This window comes from Chiloscyllium plagiosum, chromosome 27 (genome assembly GCF_004010195.1).
Source record: "Chiloscyllium plagiosum isolate BGI_BamShark_2017 chromosome 27, ASM401019v2, whole genome shotgun sequence".
Classification (NCBI taxonomy): domain Eukaryota; kingdom Metazoa; phylum Chordata; class Chondrichthyes; order Orectolobiformes; family Hemiscylliidae; genus Chiloscyllium; species Chiloscyllium plagiosum.
The window spans coordinates 48,920,197-48,943,973 of NC_057736.1; the positions used below are offsets into that span (position 1 = coordinate 48,920,197).

The 23,777-nt window shown below is 42.3% G+C and overlaps 1 protein-coding gene across 2 annotated transcripts in view; it reads left to right on the plus strand.

Annotated features, from left to right (window-relative positions):
* Positions 1–3,821: 3,821 nt before the first annotated feature.
* LOC122563766 (nuclear GTPase SLIP-GC-like) overlaps positions 3,822–23,777 on the plus strand; it is a 125,709-nt gene continuing 105,753 nt past the window's right edge. For both annotated transcript variants that reach the window (XM_043717973.1, XM_043717972.1), the window contains exons 1-2: positions 3,822–3,880; positions 9,018–9,074. In XM_043717973.1, the coding sequence (XP_043573908.1) occupies positions 3,838–3,880; positions 9,018–9,074 (100 nt within the window). In that variant the 5' untranslated portion in view covers positions 3,822–3,837. The remainder of the gene's footprint in view (positions 3,881–9,017; positions 9,075–23,777) is intronic.

A 23,777-nucleotide genomic window follows, 5' to 3' on the forward strand; every position in this document is an offset into this window, starting at 1 on the left:
CTAAGTGAGAAAGATGCTGGAGATTAGAGTCACAAGTGTGGTGCTAGAAGAGCACAGATCAGGCAATATCTGAGATTAGACTTCAGGCACAAGCCCTTCAATCAGGAATGATCTCATCCCTAAATGAGAACTTTCCTGCTCCTGGGATGCTGTTTGACCTGCTGCGCTTGTCCAGCACCACTAATTCACTGTAGTCAACTCCCAAATTGGTGTTCAGACAAGCAGATGCTGTGATAGGACTCTTGAGGACTGGCTACTTGTACCAGAGAACAGGGAATGGTTTTGTTTTGGAAAAGTGGACAAGAGGAGAGAACAGTTTAAGCAGATTGCAAGTAGGAGAGAGCATGTGACTTTTTGCCTGAAGTTATCTACAAAAGGTTACTCTGATAGATGCTGAACAAATTGAAAGGAAAAGCAGTAGAGGTTACACCTTTCCCCAATGTTTGCTCAAAGCAGAAAGTTGGAAGACAAGTATCACAAGATTAAAACAAGAGGGAGGGGATGAATGTGTGGGGTGGTGTTGCAGGTAGGGAAATGTGCCACTAGAGACCAAAGATTTCACTAATTAAAAAGACAAATGAAACCAAGAGTCAACGTCATGGCCCACTGAAGGGTGACTTCATCAGGAAGTACAAATAGCATTCAATTCATGAACAACACCTCATATTCCTCTTAGGGATACTACAGCCCCCTGGGCTCAGTATGGAGTTCAATAATTTTAGGACCTGAACTCTCCCATGTCCTAGCCCCCTATTGCAACCAGGCCTTATTATCACATAGTCTGCCATTACATACTACCTACCATTAGCCACTAACAGTCTCCATTAATAGCTACTCACCCTCCCAGCCCGAACCTTACCAATATCGCTGGACATTGGAGTGCGTCTGGGAAAATTAACAAAAAATGAAATTCACAACTAATCTTGGACGAATCTGTTTGGGGAGGTCACAGCACAGAAACACATAAGTGAATATCTTAAGTGTGGCTTTACAAAAGTCTGCAGTATTGAGTAGAGTGGATTCTTTCTTGATTATATGTTATATTGAAATATGTCTCTCGATTAAACTTAAAAAAGGACTAAGGTGACTCTATCCTTATTGTTATTGGGGGAGGAGTTTTGAGGCCAGCAGTGCAGGAGATGGTGGAGGGCATCTTTGATTACCAGGGATGGGAAACTATGGACCTAAAGTAGGAGGATTTCTGGGATGCAGACTGGAAACAGAGACTTTATGGTGCGACCGTTGATGAACGGTCAAAGAAATTTTTCAAAATGCTCAACAAAACTATTCTGGTAAGAGGAGGGGTAATCTGCCATGGGTGTCTCAGGAAGTAAGGCAGGCTATCAAAGTGAAAGAGAAGGCATATAAAGTAGCCAAAAACAGCAGGAATCTGGAAGATTGGGAAAACTTTTAAGGTCAACAGAAAGCCACAAAAAGAGCTATAAAGAAAAATAAGGTAGAGTATGAGAAAAAATTAGCATAGACTATAAAGACAAATAGCAAAAGTTTCTATAAATAAAGAAAACAAAGACGAGTGGCTAAAGTAAATGTTGATCCTATAGAGGATGAGAAGGGACAGTTAATTGTGGGATATGATGAAATGGCTGAGGCATTGAACAGGTACTTTGCATTGGTCTTCACAGTGGAGGATACCAATAACATGCCAGTAATGTTGAAGAGATGAAGGTAGTTCAGGACCTGGAATTAATTATTATTATGGAAGAGCTAGTGTTGGGTAAGCTAATGGAGCTAAGGATAGATAAACCTCCTGATGGAATGCATCCTAGGGTACTTAAAGAGGTAGTGGGAGAAATAGTAGCTGGACAGGCAGTAATTTTCCAACATTCACTGACTCTGGAGCAGTCCCAGCAGATTGAAAAATAGCAAATGTGATGCCACTGTTTAAAAAGGATAGTAGACAAAAGATGGGAAATTATGGACCAGTGAGCTTGACCTCTGTAATGGGGAAGATGCTTAAGTCTATTATTAAGGAAGAAATAGTAGGGCATCTCGAAAGAGATTGTTTCTTTGTATAGATGCAGCACAGGTTCATGACGGGCACGTCATGCTTCACAAATCTTTTGGAATTCTATGAGACATTTCAAGCAAGGTGGACAATGGGGACCCAGTGGATGTGGTGTACCTAGATTTCCAAAAGGTCTTTGACAAGGTGCCACACATGAGGCTGCTGCATAAGATAAGGATGCATGGTGTTCGGGGTAGGGTATTAGCGTGGATAGAGAATTGATTGACTGACATAAAGTGGGGATAAATGAGTCCTATTCTGACTGGCAATCAGTGACTAGTGGTGTGCCTCAGGGATCGGTGTTGGGACCACAATTGTTTACAATCTATATAGTTGATTTGGAGTTGGGGACCACATGTACAATGTCAAAATTTGCCGGTGTGCAGAGGGCTGTGAAACTGCAGAGGAACATACATACATTGAGTGAGTGGACAAAGTTCTGGCAGATGGAATACAATTTTCGTAAATGTGAAGTCATACATTTTAGTAGGAGTAACAGCAAAATACATTATTATTTGAATGGTAAAAAGTTGCAGCATGCTGATTTACAGAGGGACCTTGGTGGCCTTGTGCATGAATCAAAGGTTGGTCTGCAGATATAAAAAGTAAATGGAATTTTGTCCTTCACTGCTAAAGGGATTGAGTTTAAAAGCAGAGTGGTTATGTAGCAGTTGTACAGGCTGCTGGTGAGGCTTAACCTGGAACACTGTATGCAGATTTGGTCTCATTAGTTAAGAAAGGATGTACTGGCACTGGAGGGGTACAGAGGAGGTTCACTCGGTTGATTCCAGAGTTGATGGGGTTGGCTTATGAGGATAGGCTGAGTAGACTGGGATTATATTCATATAATCAGAATTCAGAAGATTATCTTATAGGTATATCTTCAGGTATCTTATAGAAACATAAAATTATGAAGGGAATCGATAAAATAGAAATAGATAGGATGTTCCACTGGTAGGTGAAACCAGGACAAGAGGGCATGGTGTCAAGACCATAAAAGAAGCAAGTTTAGAACTGAACTGAGAAGGAACTTCTTCATCCAGAGGGTTGTTAATCCATGGATTTCCTTGCCCAGGGAAGTGGTGTGCCGCTACTTCAGTAATTGCTTTTAAAGCGAAGGTAGATACTTTTTTGAAAAATAAAGGAATTAAGGGATATGGTGAAAACGTGGGTAAGTGGAGCTGAGTCAATGAAAAGATTAGCCATGATCTTATTAAGTGATAGAGCAGACTCGAAGGGCCGGACGACCTACTCTTGCTCCTAGTTCTTATGTTCTTATGTCCTGGAGTGGAATGTCTCATCCTGGGGGCAGATGCAGCAGAGGTGTAGGAATTGGGAGTATGGGATAGCATTCTTAAAAGAGGGTGGGTGAGAAGAATTGTAGGAGAAAGTGAGGACTGCACCAACAGGTTTATTTGGAAGCCCTAGCTTTTGGAGTGCTGCTCCTTCAGTTGATTGTGGAGTATAAGATCATAAGACACAGAATTTATTGCAAAGGTTTACAGTGTGATGCAACTGAAATTATATATTGAAAAAGATCTGGATTGTTTGTTAAGTCTCTCATCTTTTAGAATGATCATGTTGGTTTCAGTTCTTTCGTATGTAAATCCCAGAAAGTTTTTTTGAAGTTACATTCTCAAGTGAACTTTAACAATCCAGATTGGAGACCTGAGAAATGTTCAAGTCATAAAAAGCGGTTGGCATCTACAATCAGGATCACTTTGTTTATAGTAAATCTAGAATCAACTTCACACTGAAGAATATCTTTGGCTATTAATAGAAATGCTTTACTTTCAGATCTGGTCTGTACAATGGAGTTGGAAGATTCAGAGGGAGCCAACAGCACTTCGTCAGGTACAGCTCATTGTGTCATAATGTTGAGATATATTTCCCTCCCCACCCCTTTCCGCCTTCCGCAAAGACCGTTCCCTCCGTGACTACCTGGTCAGGTCCACGCCCCCCCCCCTCCATCCAAGGCCCTAAAGGAGCCTTCCACATCCATCAAAGTTTTACCTGCACATCCACTAATATCATTTATTGTATCTGTTGCTCCTCATGCGGTCTCCTCTACATTGGGGAGACTAGGCGCCTCCTAGCAGAGCGCTTTAGGGAACATCTCCGAGACACCCGCACCAATCAACCAAACCGCCCCGTGGCCCAACATTTCTGAGGCTGAGATTGAGGGAGCCTGCTCAGCAGTGAAGGCCATTGATCCTGGAGGTTTGGTGGTGTGACCACATGGACAACTTTGTCTGGATGAGCTAGACATGTGGAGGGACTACTTACCAGAGGAAAGAGAAGCTTCCACAGCTGCAACCTCCAAGATTAAGACAGGGGCAGGCTGGGTGGCGATGGATGGTGTGACCACCTCTGAAGTATCCTGAGATTACACTACTGAGAGGCCTCTGTGTGAGTCCTCCTTCGGCACCACCCTGTCTCTTCATGAAGAAAGGGCATCTGGATTGTTTGTCAGGTTCCCTATTACTGTGTCACCATGCCTTCAGTCTTGAGAACTAGTATCTGAGGCAATGGAGTCCATGTACAATAGACCCTGAAGGTGCTATACCTAGCCCTCAATGACAGCCGCAACCTGTTCATGGAAGCAGCTCGACACTTGTATGACTCACTGCACTGCTGTAGCTCTGGACAATCAGGACCATTGCATCTCAGATACCTATCTGCCTGTCTTGTTGTTTCTGTGCATATGTGAGAAGTCCCTCATTGCTGATACCACAGAATCCTTCTTTGCCTAGGGCTGTGTCGGTTCCTTGTCCCCAAAAGCCTGAGTGCCAGTGGCCTAGGGCATTTCTTCTTCAACCAACTGCTCTTTTAATTCCAATACCTGTACCAGTTTTGAAGAATCATTTAGCAGGGTATTAATAGATTGTATGAGGTCCCAATTTGGCCTCATCCCAGGACTGGGAACCAATATCTTCAAACAATAATGGATGATTCCACAAGATTCCCTGAATCAGGGACTTTTGGAACAATTACTGCAAAACGTAGTAGTGGAATAGTGGTAGCAGAGATTTTTGCAAAATATGGATCACCCAAAAAAATGCAATCAGTTCGAGAATTCAAGTTTACATCACACGTATGGGAAGAATAGCTGACAATTTGGCAATAGAGCAATTTAATCTTCTTCTCACCACAATCTAAAAGTGCATTGGAAAGATGGCATCAAATCTTGAAGACCACAGTTACAGCTGATTGCCAAAATGTTACTAGGATTGGGGGGTTTGAACTACAGGGAGAGGCTGAATAGGCTGGGGCTATTTTCTCTGTGGCATAGGAGGCTGAGTGATGACCTTATAGAAATTTATGAAACCATGAGGGGTGTGGACAGGGTAAGTAGACAAGGTCTTTTCTCTGGGGTGGTGGTGTCCAAAGCCAAAGGTTACAGGTATAAGGTGAGGGGGAAAGATTTAACAGGGACCTAATGGGCAACGTTTTCACACAAAGGTGCATGTATTGAATGAGCTGCCAGAGAAAGTGGCGGAGACTGCTACAATACAATATTTAAAAGACATCTGGACAGGTCTTTGAATAGAAAGGATTTCGAGGTAAATGGACCAAATGCTGGAAAATGGGACAAGATTAATTTAGGATATCTGGTTGGCATGGACGAGTTGAACTGAAGGGTCTGCTTCCCTGCTGTATATCTCCATAAGTCTATGTCCTGACTGCCATGAGGGATTCTCTGAATAACTTTACAATATTTAGTCATTATGAAACAATACATAAATATGGGATGAAAGGAGCACCTAAATGATTTCAAGAAAAGTTGAATAAACCAAAGCTCGGAAATGATGCTTAATTTGTCTTGGATTTCTGATCGATATTGACAAAAGCATTTGAGTTGGCTAAAAAAAAAACTTGAAGGCTGCTCAAGAAAAGATTAAAAATACAACAAATAAATAGGCAAAGTTTGACATTTGTAGTTAATGTGTTTATGTTATTACCCATCTTTGGAGGACCATTAAAAGCAAGATTCACTGACTGTTATCAAATCTGAACAATCTCAATAATATAAATTATGTATAGAGTATGCTAGTCAAGAGAAATGATCAGCAAGTGTGTCACTGGAGATTGTTGTCAAGTGAACAGACCTGGGGGTGTAAATGCACAGTTCCTTGGAAGTGGTATCGTAGGTCAACAGGGTAGTGAAGAAGGTGTTTGGTACACTTGCCTTCATTGGTCAGAGCATTGAGTACAGGAATTGGGACGTCGAGCTGTGGCTGAGCAGGACATTGGCGGGGCCACATTTGATGTTCTGTGTACAGTTCAGGTTCCTGCAATAGGACAGATGCTGTTAAACTGGAAAGGGTGGAAAAACAGGACCTCTGGGTTCGAGTTGGCCTTCAACCAGACCTCCCAAAGCCCGCGAAATGCTTGCATCTGAATGATTCATTAGTTCTGGATTTGCACTGTCTTGTACAACTTTCTCTGCAATTAATTCTCCTGCCGTCATTTCGATTCCTCAGACCCAACTTTTGTTTCTTTGTCTCTTTTCAGTCCATCTTCTTTTGGTTCTCATGCCATTTAATCTCTTCTGTTTTGCACTCATCATTTTGTTTTGTTGTCCATTCCCAATTCCTCTTTTCCTGTCCCTCTGATGTTTTCAGTCTGATCAGAAAGACCATCTCTGAAGTGTTGACTCTTTTTCTCTGCTTGACCTGCAGAATATTGCAAATAATTTTGTGAAAAGTTCTAGTATTTGCAGTGTTTTGCCACTTTCCTCCCTCTCTCTTCCCCTTCATCTTGAAGTCTCTCTCTTCCTTAACCACAGCCCTGCTCCAATCACATCGTTGGAAAAATAATACAGAAATGTAACATGCATATTTGTCCTGATTTGGAGGTGCTGGTGTTTGACTGGTGTGTACAAAGTTAAAGATCACACAACAATAGGTAATAGTCCAACAGGTTTATTTGGAAGCACTAGCTTTTGGAGTGCTGCTCCTTCAGTTGATTGTGGAGTATAAGATCATAAGACACAGAATTTATTGCAAAAGTTTACAGTGTGATGCAACTGAAATTATATATTGAAAAAGATCTGGATTGTTTGTTAAGTCTCTCATCTTTTAGAATGATCATGTTGGTTTCAGTTCTTCCGTATGTCAATCCCAGAACGTTTTTTTGAAGTTACATTCTCAAGTGAACTTTAACAATAGGTGCCATGTCATCGGTGTGAGGTGCCCTGTGTGAGGCTGTCTGTGCCCCAATGTTCAGACTGATTCTGTTTCTAAAAACATGGATTTCGAGAATCTTAATGGATTCATGCAGTTTTTGAGCAAAATAAAATATAATTCTGCAAGTACAAATTCACCCCACAGTCATGTGTGTCTGTGGGGTGGGGGCGGGGGGGAAGGGTATGAGTGTCTGTGAGAGAGTATGTCTCTGTGTGTGTGTAAAGGGGTGCGAGTGTGGGTGTGTATATGTAAGCATATGAGAGAGAGTCTGTGTGAGTGGGTCTGTAGGAGTGTGTGTGTGTGTGTGTGAGAGAGAGAGGGTGGGTGGGGGGAGAGAGAGAGAGCCTCTGCTTGGCCACTTTTCTTTGTTGCCTGTCCCGAAGTCTGCCTTGGAGGGCAGTCACCCGAAGGTCCGAGGCCAAACGTGCTAGACCGCTGAAGTGTTCTCCGACTGGGAGGGAACACTCCTGTCTGTTGATTGGTGTGCAGTGTCCATTCATCCTTTGCCGTAGCCTCTGCTCAGTCTCACCAATGCCTGCAGTGTATGAGATAGATAGCGTTGGCTGAGTCACATGAGTATCTGCTGCATACATGGTGGGAGGTGTCCCCATGTGTAATGGTGGTACCTGTGTGAACATTCTGACACGCCTTGCAACATCTGCCGTGACAGGTTTGTCTGGTGTTGTCCTGAAAGTGGGGCAGTTTGCTGCAAACAATGATCTGTTTGAGGTTTGCTGGTTGTTTAAAGGCAAGAAGTGGAGGGGTGGCGACGGTCTTGGCAAGACGCTAATCCCCATTGATGATATGTTGCAGGCTGTGAAGAACATGGTGTAGTTTTTCGGTTCCTGGGAAGTACTGGACGACAAAGGGTATCCTGTCAGTTGCAACCCGTGTCTGTCTCCTGAGGAGGTCATTACGGTTTCTCACTGTGGCAGGTCGGAACAAGCGGTCAATGAGTTGAGCATCGTAACCCATTCTTATGAGGCCATCCTTGAGTACTTTCAAGAAACCGTAATGACCACACACACACACACACACAATCGCACCCACAAGCACACAGACACACATAACTTTGTGGGGTGAATTTGTACTTGCAGAATTGTATTTTATTTTGCTCAAAAACTGCACGGAATCCATTAAGATTCTCGAAATCCCTTTTTTAGAAATAGAATCAGACTGAACATTAGTGCACAGACAGCCTCACACAGGGCACCTCGCAACTTCAATGCATTATCTGAGACAACATGGCACCCATTGTTAAAGTTCATCTGAGAATGTAACTTTAAAAAAAAGTTCTGGGATTTACTGAAACTGAAGGACTGAAACCAAGATGGTCATTCTAAAAGATGAGAGACTTAATGAACAATCCAGATCTTTTTCAATATATAATTTCAGTTGCATCACACTGTAAACGTTTGCATTAAATTCTGTGTCTTATGATCTTATACTCCATAACCAGCTGATGAAGGAGCAGCATTCCGAAAGCGAGTGCTTCCAAATAAATCTGATGGATTATAACCTGGTGTTGTGTTATTTTTAACTTTGTATATATTTGTAAGTATAAGTCTATTTCCTGTAGTGATATGTTTGTAATGACAGCACTCTACAAAATAACAGGTTTTTCAAGGATAGACTCTCCCTATAGTCTAGAGGTTTTGAAATGGATTGGAGACCTGAGAAATGTTCAAGTCATAAAAAGCAGTTGGCATCTACAATCAGGATCACTTTGTTTATGGTAAATCTAGAATCAACTTCACACTGAAGAATATCTTTGGCTATTAATAGAAATGTTTTACTTTCAGATCTGGTCTGTACAATGGAGTTGGAAGATTCAGAGGGAGCCAACAGCACTTCCTCAGGTACAGCTCATTGTGTCATAATGTTGAGCTTTTTATTTTTGGATTCAGAAAATTGAGTTCTATGCTCATTTTTAAAAGACTACATCCCTAACTTTGCTGGGAGCTGAGTGTAGTCCCCGCTGGAGAGGCCAATGGAACTGAGATTGAAGTGTGGTATGGCTGATTTCTCATCACTTCCTGTGATAAAATAAAGTTCTCAGTCTATTAATGATTTTGTTATTTTAAAAGATACGGTTTATTTAAAGAAAATCAGTACATTGTAATTCCTTCAATTAATCATCTGTGAAAGCAACATTTCACTCAAGTACACAATCTTATGAAAGCAGACTTATTATATAACCACTGATTGTCAATCAAAGTGTTCAGTTGAAGACAGCCCACTGTGAGAATGTTAGATAGTAATCAGCCATGCAGTGTAAATCCTTTAATGGTAACTCCTCAGGCTCATCTCAACAGCTGGCGAAATCTAGCAATAACTGACTTTTTAAAAAAAAAATCCAAACATTTGAAAAAATTTGAAGTCTGATTTGAATAGCTTTTTTCAAATTCTATTTCTGATCTTGATTGAACAAAAATAAGCACTTGCTGCAGACCCTGAGTTTTCCAAACAATTTCTGGTTTTGTTTGATTTCCAGCATCCGAGGTTCTCTTTTTTTTTGCTTTTGAAAGGTGCCTTGTCGAACAGAAGTCCAAATACAAAACATCTACTGGTTTCCCTCGAACCACTCTGGTTGGGACTTCCTCAAAGCTCTAATGAATTGGTCAGGCTCTACTATCGTTTTATGAAGCCATGCTGACTCTGCTTGATTATATTATGATTTTCAAGATATGCTGCTATTACTTACTCGAATGATTCCATTGTCTTCTCCACTTTAGGCTAATCAGCTTATAGTTATTTGCATGTTGTCTCCCTCCCTATCTTGGGTAGGGATGGCACATGGACAGTTTTCCAGTCCTCCAGTTCTTATTCAGAATCCATGTGTTTTTGAAAAATTACAACCAGTACACCGCCATCTCTTTTAGGATCCTCAGATATAAAGGGCAGGGACCTACCTACCATTAGCCCCATCAATCTATGTAATACAGCACCTTCAATGATGGTGACTATACTTAATTACTCCACATTAAAGACTGATGCAAAATATCTGTTTAACTCCTCTGTCATTTCCTTGTTTTCCAAAACCATCTTCCTAGATTCATTTTTGAGGACTTATGCTCACTTTGTTCTCTGTCTCTCTTGTTACACATTTCATGAAGTTCTTATTGTCAATCTTTATATAACTTACTAATTTGTCCTGAGTTTTTTTTTCTCTCAATCTGTTTAGTCCTCCTTTACAAGATTCGCTCACTCTTGAATATATCAAACAAACTGACCCCAATAGCTTTCTGTGGTCGAGTATTGCTTAGGTTCACAACTCTGAGTGAAGAAATTCTTCCTCATCTCAGTCCTGAATGGCTTACCCCCTTATTCCTAGACTGTGACCCCTAGCTCTCAACTTCCCCAACATTAGGAACATTCTTCCTGCACCTAATCTGTTCAGTCTCATCATGAATTAGTACTACACTCTGAGTATAACAACTACCTCTGACATCTGTCCTATATCTATCACTCCTCAGTTTAAAGCTATGTCCCCTTGTGCTAGCCATCACCATCGGAGGAACAAGGCTCTCATTCTCCACCTTATCTAACCCTGTGATTATCTTAACTGTCTCAATTAAGTCAACTCTCAACCTTCTGCTGTCTAACGAAAACAGCCTCAAGTCCCTTTTCCTTTCCTCGTAAGATGTTCGTTCCATACCAAGCAACACCCAGTAAATCTCCTCTGAACCCTTTCCAAAGCTTTCACATCCTTCCTATAATATGGTACTCTGCATTCAATTTATTCCTTTCAAAGTGAACTACCTTACACTTTTCTGCATTAAACTCCATTTGCCACTTCTCAGCCCAGCTCTGCAGCTTATCTATGTCCCTGTGTCACCTACAAAATCCTTCGGCACTATCCACAACTCTACCAACCTTAGTGTCATCTCCAAATTTACTAACCCACCCTTCTACGCTCTCATCCAAATCATTTATAAAAATTACCAACTACCGTGGACTCAAAACAGATCCTTGTGGTACACTATTAGTAATTAAACTCCCGGATGAACATTTTCCATCAACCACCACCCTCTGTCTTCTTTGACTAGCCAATTTCTGATCCAAACCGCTTAATCACCCTCAATTCCATGCCTCCATATTTTGTGCAATAGTCTATCATAGGGAGCCTTATCAAACACCCACTGAAATCCATACACACCACATCAACTGCTTTACCCTCATCCACTTGTTTGGTCACCATCTCAAAGAGCTCAATAAGGTTTGTGAGGCATGACCTACCCATCACAAAACCATGTTGACTATCCCTAATCAACTTATTCCTTTCCAAATGATTATAAATCCTCTCTCTCATAACCTTTTCCTACCTTTACCCACAACCGAAGTAAGGCTCATTGTCTATAATTACCAGGGTTGTCTCGACTTCCCTTCTTGAACAAGGGAACAGCATTTGCTATCCTCCCGTCTTCTGGCACAATTCTTGTAGATAATGACAACATAAAGATCAAAGCCAAAGGCTTGACAGTCTCCTCCCTGGCTTCCCAGAGAATCCGAGGATAAGTCCCATCCGGCCCAGGGGACTTATCTATTTTCAACTTACCAGAATTGCTAACACCCCCTCCTTGTGAACCTCAGTCCCATCTGGTCTCTTAACGGTACTGCCTGCAACAGTAGTAGACCCGCCAACTTTAAGGACATTTAAATGGTCATTGCAGAGACATATGGACAACATTGGAATAGTGTAGGTTAGATGGGTTTCGGATTGGTTTTACAGGTCGGTGCAACATTGAGCGAGGGCCGAGGGGCATGTACTGCGCTGTAATGTTCTATGTTCTGTGATTTTATATGTCTCAATGAGACACCTCCTCATTCTTCTGAATTTCAATGAGTCAAGCCCAGTCAATGTGCATATGCCAATTCTGCCAACCCGGCAATCAGTCTGGTGAATCTTCATTGGATTCCTTCAATAGTATGAATATCCTTCCTCAGACTAGGAGACCAAAACTGCACATGATACTCAGGGAGTGGCGTCACCAAGGTCCTGTAGGACTGAAGCAGGACTTCCCTACTCCTATACATATATCGTCTTCTTTGAAGGCCAGTATGCCATTAGCTTTCCTCACCGCCTGCTAGACCTGCACACTAACCCTCAGTGACTGTTCTACCATGACACTCAGACTCATTACACCTCACCTTTCCCTTAACTGCCACCGTTCAGATATTCTGCCTTCCTTGTTTTGTCACCTGTGTGAATAACCTCATATTTATCCACATTATATTGCATTTGCTAAGTATTTGCCCACTCAGCCAGCCTGTCCAAATCATTCTGCAGCCTCTTAGCATCCTCCTCACAGCACAGACTGCCACTCAGCTTAGTATCATCTGCGAATTTGAAGATATTGCATTTAATTCCCTTGTCTAAATTGTTAATGTATATTGTGAACAGCTAGGGTCACAGCACTGACCCTTGTAGTACCCCACTCATCACTGCCTGCCACTCTCAAAAGAACCAATTTATTCCAAAACAGAGTGAAGATTTTGGACCCAGTATGGCTCTTCTTTAAAACCGGCCTGATTCCCCCAGCCCTGAGAAAATGAAAGTGCCCTGTTGAGGGAAATGACTTTTTATTTCAGGTCACTTCTTGCCACAGAACCACTGGAGACTTGAATGACTCCACGGAGACTTATATCCCGTCATCAAATCACACCTTACTTACACATGGATAGTCCTTGACACTGATCCAGTTTTTATTATTTTATTAAACAGTACAGTTTACAAACAATTAACATTAAAAGTTGTGTACAGAGAAACAGAAATTTACAAGGGAGAGGAGTGGCAAAGCCAGACCCCAAACCCTACCATTCAACCAGTTTTCAGAGAAATGAGGACAATCCTCAAATCCCACTTTCAGTCATCACAGAAGCAGCTGTAACACATAAATACAAGACAGTCCAATTGGATAAGAAACAGTGCATAGAATACTCCAGCAACTATTACCATAAACAGTGCTCTTCCAAATGTAGAGTCCATTGCCAGGAACAGAGTCCTCTCCAGTATACAAAGTGCATTGTCAGAAATAGAGTCCACTCCAGTCTGCAGAGTTCATTGCCAGAAACAATCCACAACCGAGAGCAGAGTCCACTCCGGAAGGCAGCAAATGCAAACCCCACAGTAACCACACCAGTGTTCAGTCTTCATAAAAGCCTGGTCCATCCAGAGAGAACCAGGTCCACTTTCGAACACATTGTGAAGGTGCAGTTAACTCACAGGGATTTGGTCCACTCCTGAAGGCAGAGACCACTCCTGAACTCCAGGATGCAGCAAATGCTCACCTTCCAGCACTCTCACAGGTATTCAGTCTTTACAGAGGCCTAGTCCACCGACAAAAGGCCAGGCCTACCCACAGGAACAGCTCATCTGAAAAGGTGCATTTTCTTATAGGGGCTCAGCCCAAACACCAAAAAAAAGGTGAAAACACATACAAAAAAAAAAGAAAGTCAGGGTGCAAGGGCTAAGCCCTGCCACAAAATCAGCACTGTCCTTTTCCCAAAGTAAAAGCAAAGAGTAACACACAGGCTGTAACCAGCCAGTCAAACAATTGTTTCCTAATGAGAACTAAAACACATTGACTGTGTAGATCAGGCAATTTAAAAATCAGTCCTCAATAAAAAAGGAATACCAATTAACACATTAGCTATATAATTCAGCCAGTTCAGGAATCAGGTTTCCTCCAAAATAAACAGAAACCAACAGTAGCAGTACACACTGAATGTGGGCAGCCAGAGGAGGTGTGGGGTTTGGTGGTGGTGTAGGATCCAGGGAAATAGTGAGGGAAGACATCAATTTGAGATTGGAACAGTTGGGAAAGGGAGCGAGTCAAACAGTCAGGGCAGGAAGGAACAAAGCAGAGAACAAGGTAGAACTGATAAATTAAACTGCATTTACTTCAATCAAGAGGCATAATGAGGAAGGCACATGAACTCAGGGCACAGTTAGGAACATGGGACTGGGATTTCATAGCAATTCTAGAGATTTGGCTGATTTCTATCCTGGAATGTTAAGCTTAACGATCAAGGATACAAATGCTTTCGGAAGGATAGAAAGGATGGCAGGAGAGGGAGTGGCATTTTTGGAAAGGGATCGCATTACTGCTACTTAGGGAGGATAGTCCTGGGAATACATCCAGGGAATTTATTTGGGTGGAACTGAAAAATAAGAAAGGGATGATCACCTTATTGGGATTGTATTATAGACCCCCTAGCAACCAGTGGGAAAATGAGAAACAAGTTTGTAAAGAGATTTCAGTTATCTGTAAGAAAAATAGGGTGGTTATGGTAGGGGATTTTAACTTTCCAAACATAGACTGGGACTGCCATAGTGTTAAGGATTTAGGTGGAGAGGAATTTGTTAAGTGTGTACAAGAAAATTCTCTGATTCAGTTTTTGGATGTACCTACTAGAGAAGGTGCAAAACCTGACCTACACTTGGGAAATAAGGCAGGGCAGGTGACTGAGGGGGAGCATTTTGGGATCAGTGACCATAATTCTATTAGTTTCAAAATAGTGATGGAAAAGGATAGACCAAATCTAAAAGTTGAAGTTCTAAATTGGAGAAAGTCTACTTTTGATGGTATTAGGCAAGAACTTTCAAAAGTTGATTGGGGGCAGATGCTTTCAGGTAAAGGGATGGCTGGAAAATGGGAAGCCTTCAGAAATGAGGTAACGTGAGTCCAAAAACAGTATATTCCTGTTAGGGTGAAAGGCAAGGCTGGTATGTATAGGAATGTTGGATGACGAGAGAAATTGAGAGTTTGGTTAAGGAAAAGAAGGAAGCAAATGTCAGGTTTAGACAGTAAAGATCAAATGAATACTTAGATGAGTATAAAGGCAGTAGGAGTATACTAAAGAGGGAAATCAGGAGAGCAAAAAGGGGATAGCTTTGGCAAATAGGGTTAAGGAGAATCCAAAGGATTTTAATAAAAACATTAAGGACAAAAGGGTAACTAGGGAGAGAATAGCGCCCCTCACATATCAATAAGTCAGCCTTTATGTGGAGGTACAGTAGATGGGAGAGATATGAAATGAGTGCAGAGGAACCTTGATTATCTGAAGGAGATGGACGAGCACTATTTCGTTTGGATAATTGATTATTCGGTTAATCGATTCAATGTCTTTCCTCTGGGTTACTGCTACTGCCTTTTGGGGGGGAGTGAGCATACACACACATACAACTTTTTACTGCAACTTTTTGACAGGTTCCACCTCTGTCCTGTAGACAACAATGTTAGAGAGATTATCTGGGGAAGGGGGGGTCCAGGGTACACGTCTGTGTCGAACTCCAGGGAAAGTGTGGGAAGAGGGTGGGAGGTCAGTCATTTAGAGACGGTGCCTGTGCTCCCATCAGTCCAGGACTGTTCTCGGCAGCACTTTTAATCACTGTAAACAAAATACGCAATCAGTGTTGGACGTCTTTGATGTAAAATTTCTGTCGGGACCTGGAGATCTTCTTCGGATAATCCGATTTTTGGATAATTTATATTCGGATAATCGAGGTTCATCTGTATTTTGCATCAGTGTTTACTGTGGAGAAGGACTTGGAAGGTATAGAATATGGGGACATAGATGGTGCCATCTTGAAATGTGTCCATATTAGAGATGAGATTTTGGATGTTTTGAAACAGATTAAAATGGTTACATCCCCAAGACCTGATCAGGTGTACCGGAGAACTCTGTGGGAAGCTAGTGAAAGGATTGCTGGGCTCTTTGATGAGATATTTGTATCATTGATAGTCACAGGTGAGGTGCTGGAAGACTAGAGATTGGCTAATGTGGTGCCACTATTTAAGAAAGGTGGTAAGGAAAAGCCAGTGAACTATAGGTGGTGAGCCTGACATCTGTGGTGGGCACATTGTTGGAGGGAATCTTGAGGGACAGGATTTACAAAGAACAAATAAAATTACAGCACCGGAACAGGCCCTTCGGCCATCCAAGCCTGCAATGGAACAGATCCCCTATCTAAACCCATCACCTATTTTCTAAGGGTCTGTGTCCCTCTGCTCCATGCCCATTCATGTATCCGTGTAGATACATCTTAAATGATGCTATCGTGTCCACCCCTACCACTTCCACTGGCAACGTGTTCCAGGCAACCGCCACCTTCTGCACAAAGAACTTTCCACGCATATCTCCCTTAAACTTTTCCCCTCTCACCTTGAACTCGTGACCCCTAGTAATTGAGCCCACCCCCTCCCCCACTCTGGGAAAAAGCTTCTTGCTATCCACCTCTTATGATTTTGTTGACTTCAATCGAATCCCCACTCAACCTCGGTCTTTCCAATGAAAATAATCCTAATCTACTCAATCTCTTTTCATAGCTATCTTCCTCCATACCATGCAACATCCTAGTGAACCTCATCTGCACCCTCTCCAAAGCATGCACATCCTTTTGATAATGTGGCAGATGAGATATATCCAAGACTGCTGTGCACAGCAAGGGAGGGCTCTGACTTTAACTTTCTAACTTTCACGTCCTCTGCACATATTGAAGAGTTGCCATAAGATTGAAGGACAGCTGTTGAAGAAATTCCTGTTATCTCAGTTCAAAAGTGTCGTCCCATCACTGTAAGGCTGTGTCCTTTGGTGTTCGTCTTTTCTACTAATGGAAACATCTCCTCCATGTCCACGCTGTCCAGGCATTTCAATATTCTATAATTTTGAATCAGATCTTCCCTCATCCTTCTAAACTCCATTGTGTACAACCCTGACTCCTCAACTGCTCCTTATGTGACAAGGAGCATATATAGGGTGGCACGGTGGCACAGTGGTTAGCACTGCTGCCTCACAGCTCCAGAGACCCGGGTTCAATTCCCCCCTCAGGCGACTGACTGTGTGGAGTTTGCACATTCTCCCCGTGTCTGCGTGGGTTTCCTCCAGGTGCTCCGGTTTCCTCCCACAGTCCAAAGATGTGCAGGTCAGGTGAATTGGCCATGCTAAATTGCCTGTAGTGTTAGGTAAGGGGTAAATGTAGGGGTATGGGTGGGTTGCGCTTCGGCGGGTTGGTGTGAACTTGTTGGGCCGAAGGGCCTGTGTCCACACTGTAAGTAATCTAATCTAAGCTCTTCATCTAATCTAATATCAAGCTCTTCATCTCCAGCATCATTCTTGTAAACCTTCTCTGGATCTCCTCCAATGCCAGCACTTCATTCTTTGGATACGTGACCCAAAACTGCTTACTATATTATAACTATGGTCTGACCAGAGTCTTATACAGCCTCAGCAGTACATCTCTGCTCTTGTATTCTAGACATCTTGAAATGAATACCAACATGGTTTTGCTTTCCTAACCGTCACTGAACCTGCATGTTAATCTGAAGAGAATCCTGAATTAGGACTCCCAAATCCCTTAGTACTTCATATTTCCAATGCCTTTTCCCTGTTTCGAAAATAGTATATGCCTCTGTTCTTCCTTCCAAATTGCATTAGCTCACATTTTATCACGTTTTATTCCATCTGCCATTTTGCCCACTTGCCTACAAACGCCTTCAGAACCTGGGGTGTAACCCATTCAGTCCAAGTGATTTATTCACCCTCAGAAATTTCTGCTTCCCCAGTGCTTTCTCCTTAGTGATGACCTCTACACTCATCTCTGCCCCTGACTCTTGAAGTTCTGGTGTGCTGCTAGTGTTTTCCATTATAGCTGAATACCTATTCAGTTCTTCTGCCATTTCTTTATTACTATTTCTCTGGCCTCATTTTCTAGCATCTAATGTCCATTCTTGCCTCTCAATTTTTTAGACATCTTAGAAAACACTCTTCAAATCTTATTACTCGCAAGCTTTCGATCATTTTGTCTTCTCCCAACTTATTGCTTCTTAAATTATCCTCTGCTAGTTTTCAAAGGTTTCCAAATCCTCTGCCTTCCCACCAATATTCACTGTACTGTGTGCTTTTTCTTTTGTTTTTATGCTGTCCTTGAGTTCCCTGGTCAGGCATGGTTGTCTTATAATCCCCTTAACGTGTTTCTTCTTCCTTTCAATGAATTTCTGCTGTGCTTCCCAAATTAAACTCCAGAAACTCCTTCTGTTTTTGCTTCACTGCCTTCCTGGCTAAGCTCCCCTTCCAATCAACTCTGGTCAGCTCCTCCCTCATGTCTTTATAGTTACCTTCATTCAATTGTAATAGCCTTGCACCTGATTCAACCATCTCCATCTCAAACTGCAGGGTGACTTCTATTGTATTATGATCTCTGCGAGTATTGGAGTCCCCAGTGATTATTCTAATAGTGTCTTGATTACGTGCATTTTTTAATCTCCTTATTTTTTTTTCTTCCCTGATTACTGACACCCCATCCTACCTATTGCTAGGAAACCTGTACAAACTCCCATCAGGGTCCTTTTTCTTTGCAATTCTTCATCTCTACTCACAGAGATTTTACACCTTCCGACTCTATATTATTGTTGCTATCGCTTTCATATATTTTATTTAGTCAACCCCTCCTCATCTGCCTGTCCTTTCAACAGGATGTGTATTCTTAGATATTCAGTTCTCATCTCAATCACCTTGTACCACGTTTGGGACACCACAACATGGTACCTCCCAATTTCAACCTGCATTACAAGCTCATTACCTTATTCAGTGTATTTAAGTATAACACCCCAAGACCTGTGTTGACTGACCCCCTTCTCATAGTTGTCCCTTTGCCTGGTGTGCCTGTCGTTAGATTCCTGACCCTTTCCATATTCTGTCCTATTACTTATTCTGGCAACTTTAACTTCTGCTGTCTGCCCCCCTTTAATTGTTTTCCACACAACTGAACCCATCTCTCCACTATTTAGTTAAAGCCCTATGCACAGCCCTAGTAAAGCAATTTGCAAGGACCCTGGTCTCAACAAGATTCAGATAAAGCCCGTCCCATCGGAACAGCTCCTGCTTGCTGCCAATGTCCCATGGATTTCAACCTGTTTCTTGCACACCAGTCTTTGAGCCCCACATGTTTACCTCTTTAATCTTGTGGATATTGTGGCAATTCGTTGGTGGCTCAAATAGTAATCCAGAGATTATTACCTTTTTGGTTCTGCTTTCTAATTTAGCTCCGAGCTATTCCCTCTTTCCTTTTTTTACCTTTATTGTTGTTAGCTATTTGGACCATGATTTGGAGCTTTCCCCTCCCACTCCAAATCCCTCTGCAGCCCAGATGAGATATCCTGAATGCAGACACCAGGCAGACAACATAGCCTTCAGGATTCTTAAGCCTGGCCACAGAGCCATAGAGTTATACATAATTTGTGAAAAGATTTGTCGCTCGGGTGCTCGTTGTTGTGGTTCTGTTCTCGGCGAACAGAACCACAACAACAGTCATACATAATGGAAACACGCCCTTCGTTCCAAGTCATTCATGCTAAGTTTCCCAAACTAAACTCATACTATTTACCTACATTTGGCCCATATACCTCTAAACCTTTCCTATTTATATGCCTGTCCAAATGTCTTTTAAATGTTGTAACTGTACCTGTCTACGATTTCTTCTGGCAGTTCTTTCCACATGAGGGTTAGATAGGGTGGACAGTGAGAGCCTTTTTCCTTGGATGGTGAAGGCTAGCACGAGGGGAAATAGCTTTAAATTGAGGGATGACAGATATAGGACAGATGTCAGAGGTTGTTTCTTCATTCAGAGAGTAGTAGGGGTATGGAATGGATGCCCTGCCTGCAACAGCAGTAGACTCATCTGCTTTAAGTGCATTTAAGGGGCAGCACGGTGGCTCAGTAGTTAGCACTGCTGTCTCACAGCATCAGGGTCCTAGGTTCGATTCCAGCCTCGGGCGACTGTCTGTGTGGAGTTTGCACATTCTCCCCATGTCTGCGTGGGCTTCCTCCGGGTGCTCCGGTTTCCTCCCACAGTCCAAAGATGTGCAGGTCAGGTGAATTGGTCATGTTAAATTGCCCATAGTGTTAGGTGCATTAGTCAGAGGGAAAATGGGTCTGGGTGGGTTACTCTTCAGAGGGTCGGTGTGGACCTTTTGGGCCAAAGGGCCTGTTTCCACACTGTAGGGAATCTAATCTAATCTAATCTAATCTAATATGATATAATCTTAAATGGTCATTGGATAGACATATGGATGAAAATGGAATAGTGTAGGTTAGATGGGCTTCAGATTGGTTTCACAGGTTGGAGCAACATTGAGGGCTTAAGGGCCTGTACTGCGCTGTAATGTTCTAAAAAAAATGTGAACCACCTTTGTGAAAATGTTGCCCCTCAGGTTCCTTTTAAATCTTTCTCTTCTCACCTTAAAAATATGCCTTCTAGTTTTGAACTCCCCTAACCTAGGGAAAAGACTTTTCTATTCACCTGATCTATACCCCTCATGATTTTGTAAACTTCCTGTAAGGTCACCCTCAACCTCCTACCGTGGAATGAAAAAAGTACCAGCCTTTCTTTAAAACTGAAACCCTCCAGTTCTAGTAATATCCTTTGTAAATCTTTTCTGCTGACCCTCTCTAATTTAATAATATCATTCCGATAGTTGGACACCAGAACTGTACAGTACTTCAAACGTGGCGTCACCAATGTTCTATATAACTGTAACGTGCGTCCCAGTTCCTAAATGCAATGGCCTGACCTATGGCAGCAAGCGTCCCAAATGCCTTCTGTCTGTTTGTTCTTTGAAAGTTGCATCACAATGTACCTGAACCTCTCTGATTAACAACACTGCCAAGGGTTCTACTATCCACAGTACAATCTGTCCTTGTTCATTTAAAAAAAATGCAATCCATTTATCCAAATTAAAACCATCTGTCATTCCTCAGCCCATTGGCGGAATTGATCAAAATCCCTTTGTAATCTTAGATTTTTTTTTCATTGTCCAGTATACCACCAATAGTGGTGTCATCCACAAACTTACTAACTATGCTTCCTAAATTCTAAATCAAATTGTTTATATAAATGACAAACAACAGTGGACCCAGCACTGATCACTGTGGAACACTGCTGCGCTCAGGCCTCCAGTCCTTTCGACAGCCCTCCACTGCCACCTTCTGTCTCCGACTATCATGCCAATTTTATAGCTAATTGGCAAGCTCTCCCTGAATCCCATGTGATCTAACTTCACTAACCAGTCTACCATGTGGAACCTTGTCAAAGGCTTTACGAAAGTTGATATAGATAACATCCACTGCTCTGCCCGTATCTATTTCTTGGTCTTTTCCTCAAAAAAACTCAAATCAAGTTTGTGAGAAAAGATTTCTCATGCACAAAGCCATGTTGACTATCCTTAATCAGTCCTTGCCTCTCCAAATGCATCTTATCTTTCAAAATCCCCTCCAACAACTTGCCTATCATTGATGTCTATAGTTCCCAGGCTTCTCCTTGCAGCCTTTCTTAAATAAAGCACAACATTAACCATCCTGAAGTCCTCCAGCACTTCACCTGTGGCAGATGATACTTTGCTAGGGGACCCGCAATTTCTTCCATAGTTTCCCACAACATCCTCAGATACATCTGATCAGGCCTCAGAGATTTGTCCACCTTTATGTTTTTTAAGATGTCCAGCCCATCCTTTTCTGTAATATGGACTATTTCAAGACATAAATATTTATTTTTCCAAGTTCCTTAGTTTCCTTGTCTTTCTCCACAGTAAATCCTGATGCAAAATATTAATTAAGTATCACTCCACTCTTATGTGGTTCCATACATAGGTGATTTTGTTGATCTTTAAGGGACCCTATTCTCTCCATGGTTGCTCTTTTGCTCTTAATGTACTTAAAGAACAAAGTACAAAGAAAATTACAGCACAGGGACAGGCCCTTCGACCCTCTAAGCCTGCGCTGATCCAGATCCTCTATCTAAACCTGTCGCCTATTTTCTAAGGGTCTGTATCCTTGTGCTCCCTGCCTATTCATGTCTCTGTCTAGATATGTCTTAAATGGTGCTATCGTGCCCGCCTCGATCACCTCCGCTGGCAATGAGTTCCAAGTCACCACCATTCCCTGCATAAAGATCCTTCCACGCATATCTCCCTTAAACGTTTCCTCTCTACCTTGAACTCATGACCCTAGTAATTGAGACCCCACTCTGGGGAAAAAGCTTCTTGCTATCCACCTGTCCATATCATTCATGATTTTGTAGACCTCATTCAGGTTGCCCCTCAACCTCCACCTTTCTAATGAAAATAATCCTAATCTACACAATCTCTCCTCATAGCTCATGCCCTCCATACCAGGCAACATCCTGGTGAACCTCCTTTGCACCCTGTCCAAAACATCTACATCCTTTTGGTAATGTGGCGACCAGAACTGTATGCAGTATTCCAAATGTGGCTGAACCAAAGTCTTATACAACTGTAACATGACCTGCCAACTCTTATACTCAATACCCTGTCCAATGAAATAAAGTACACTGTATGCCTTCTTGACCATTCTATCGACCTGCGTTGTCACCTTCAGGGTACAATGGACCTGAACATCAAGATCTCTCTATAGATCAATGTTCCCCAGGTCTTTCCCATTTGCTGTAAAGTTTACTCTTGAATTGGATCTTCCAAAATTCATCACCTCGCGTTTCCCGGATTAAACTCCATCTGCCATTTCTCTGCCCATGTCTTCAATCTATCTATGCTTCTGCATTCTCTGACAGTCCCCTTCACTATCTGTGACTCCACCAATCTTAGTGTAATCTGCAAGCTTGCTAATCAGACCACCTATATCTTGCTTCAGATCATTTATGTAAAATTTTAGATTTTTTTTGGATTATCCTTGACTGTTGATCTAAATAAGGACAAATTTAAGGGCACTTAAATTTGAGAATGGGGGGGGTAGATATAGGACTGATGTTAGGGGTAGGTTCTTCACTCAGCGAGTCGTTAGTTCATGGAATGCCCTGCCAGTAACAGTGGTGGACTCTCCCTCTTTATGGGCATTTAAGAGGGCATTGGATAGGTATATGGAGGATAGTGGGTTAGTGTAGTTTAGGTGGGCTTGGATCGGCGCAACATCGAGGGCCCAAGGGCCTGTACTGCGCTGTATTCTTCTATGTTCTATGTTCTATTAAATGGTCATTGAATGGGCATATGGATGAGAATGGAATAGTGTAGCTTCGATAGGCTTCAGATTGGTTCCACAGGTCAGTGCAACATCGAGGGCTGAAGAGCCTCTACTGTGCTGTAATGTTCTATGTTCTCTGTGCTCCAGATTGTTGATGTAAAATTGTAGAAGTTTTTTAGGATTCCTTGGCCCTCTTGATTTCTCTCTTAATCCTGTCCCTCCTCCCCTTATACTCTTCAAGAGATTCACTCAATCCCAGTTGCCTATACCTGGCACATGCCTCATTCTTATCCTTGACCAGAGCCTCAATTTCTTTATTCATCCATTGTTCCCTATTCCTACCAGCCTTACCCTTCAGTCCAGGTAAAAACAATGACTGCAGATGCTGGAAACCAGAGTCAAGATTAGAGTGGTGCCTGAGGCAGAGAGGCAGAGTGCCTGAAGGGTGGAGAGATAAATGAGAGGAGGGTGGGAGTGGGGAGAAAGTAGCATAGAGTACAATAGGTGAGTGGGGGAGGGGATGAAGGTGATAGGTCAGGGAGGAAGGTGGAGTGGATAGGTGGAAAGGA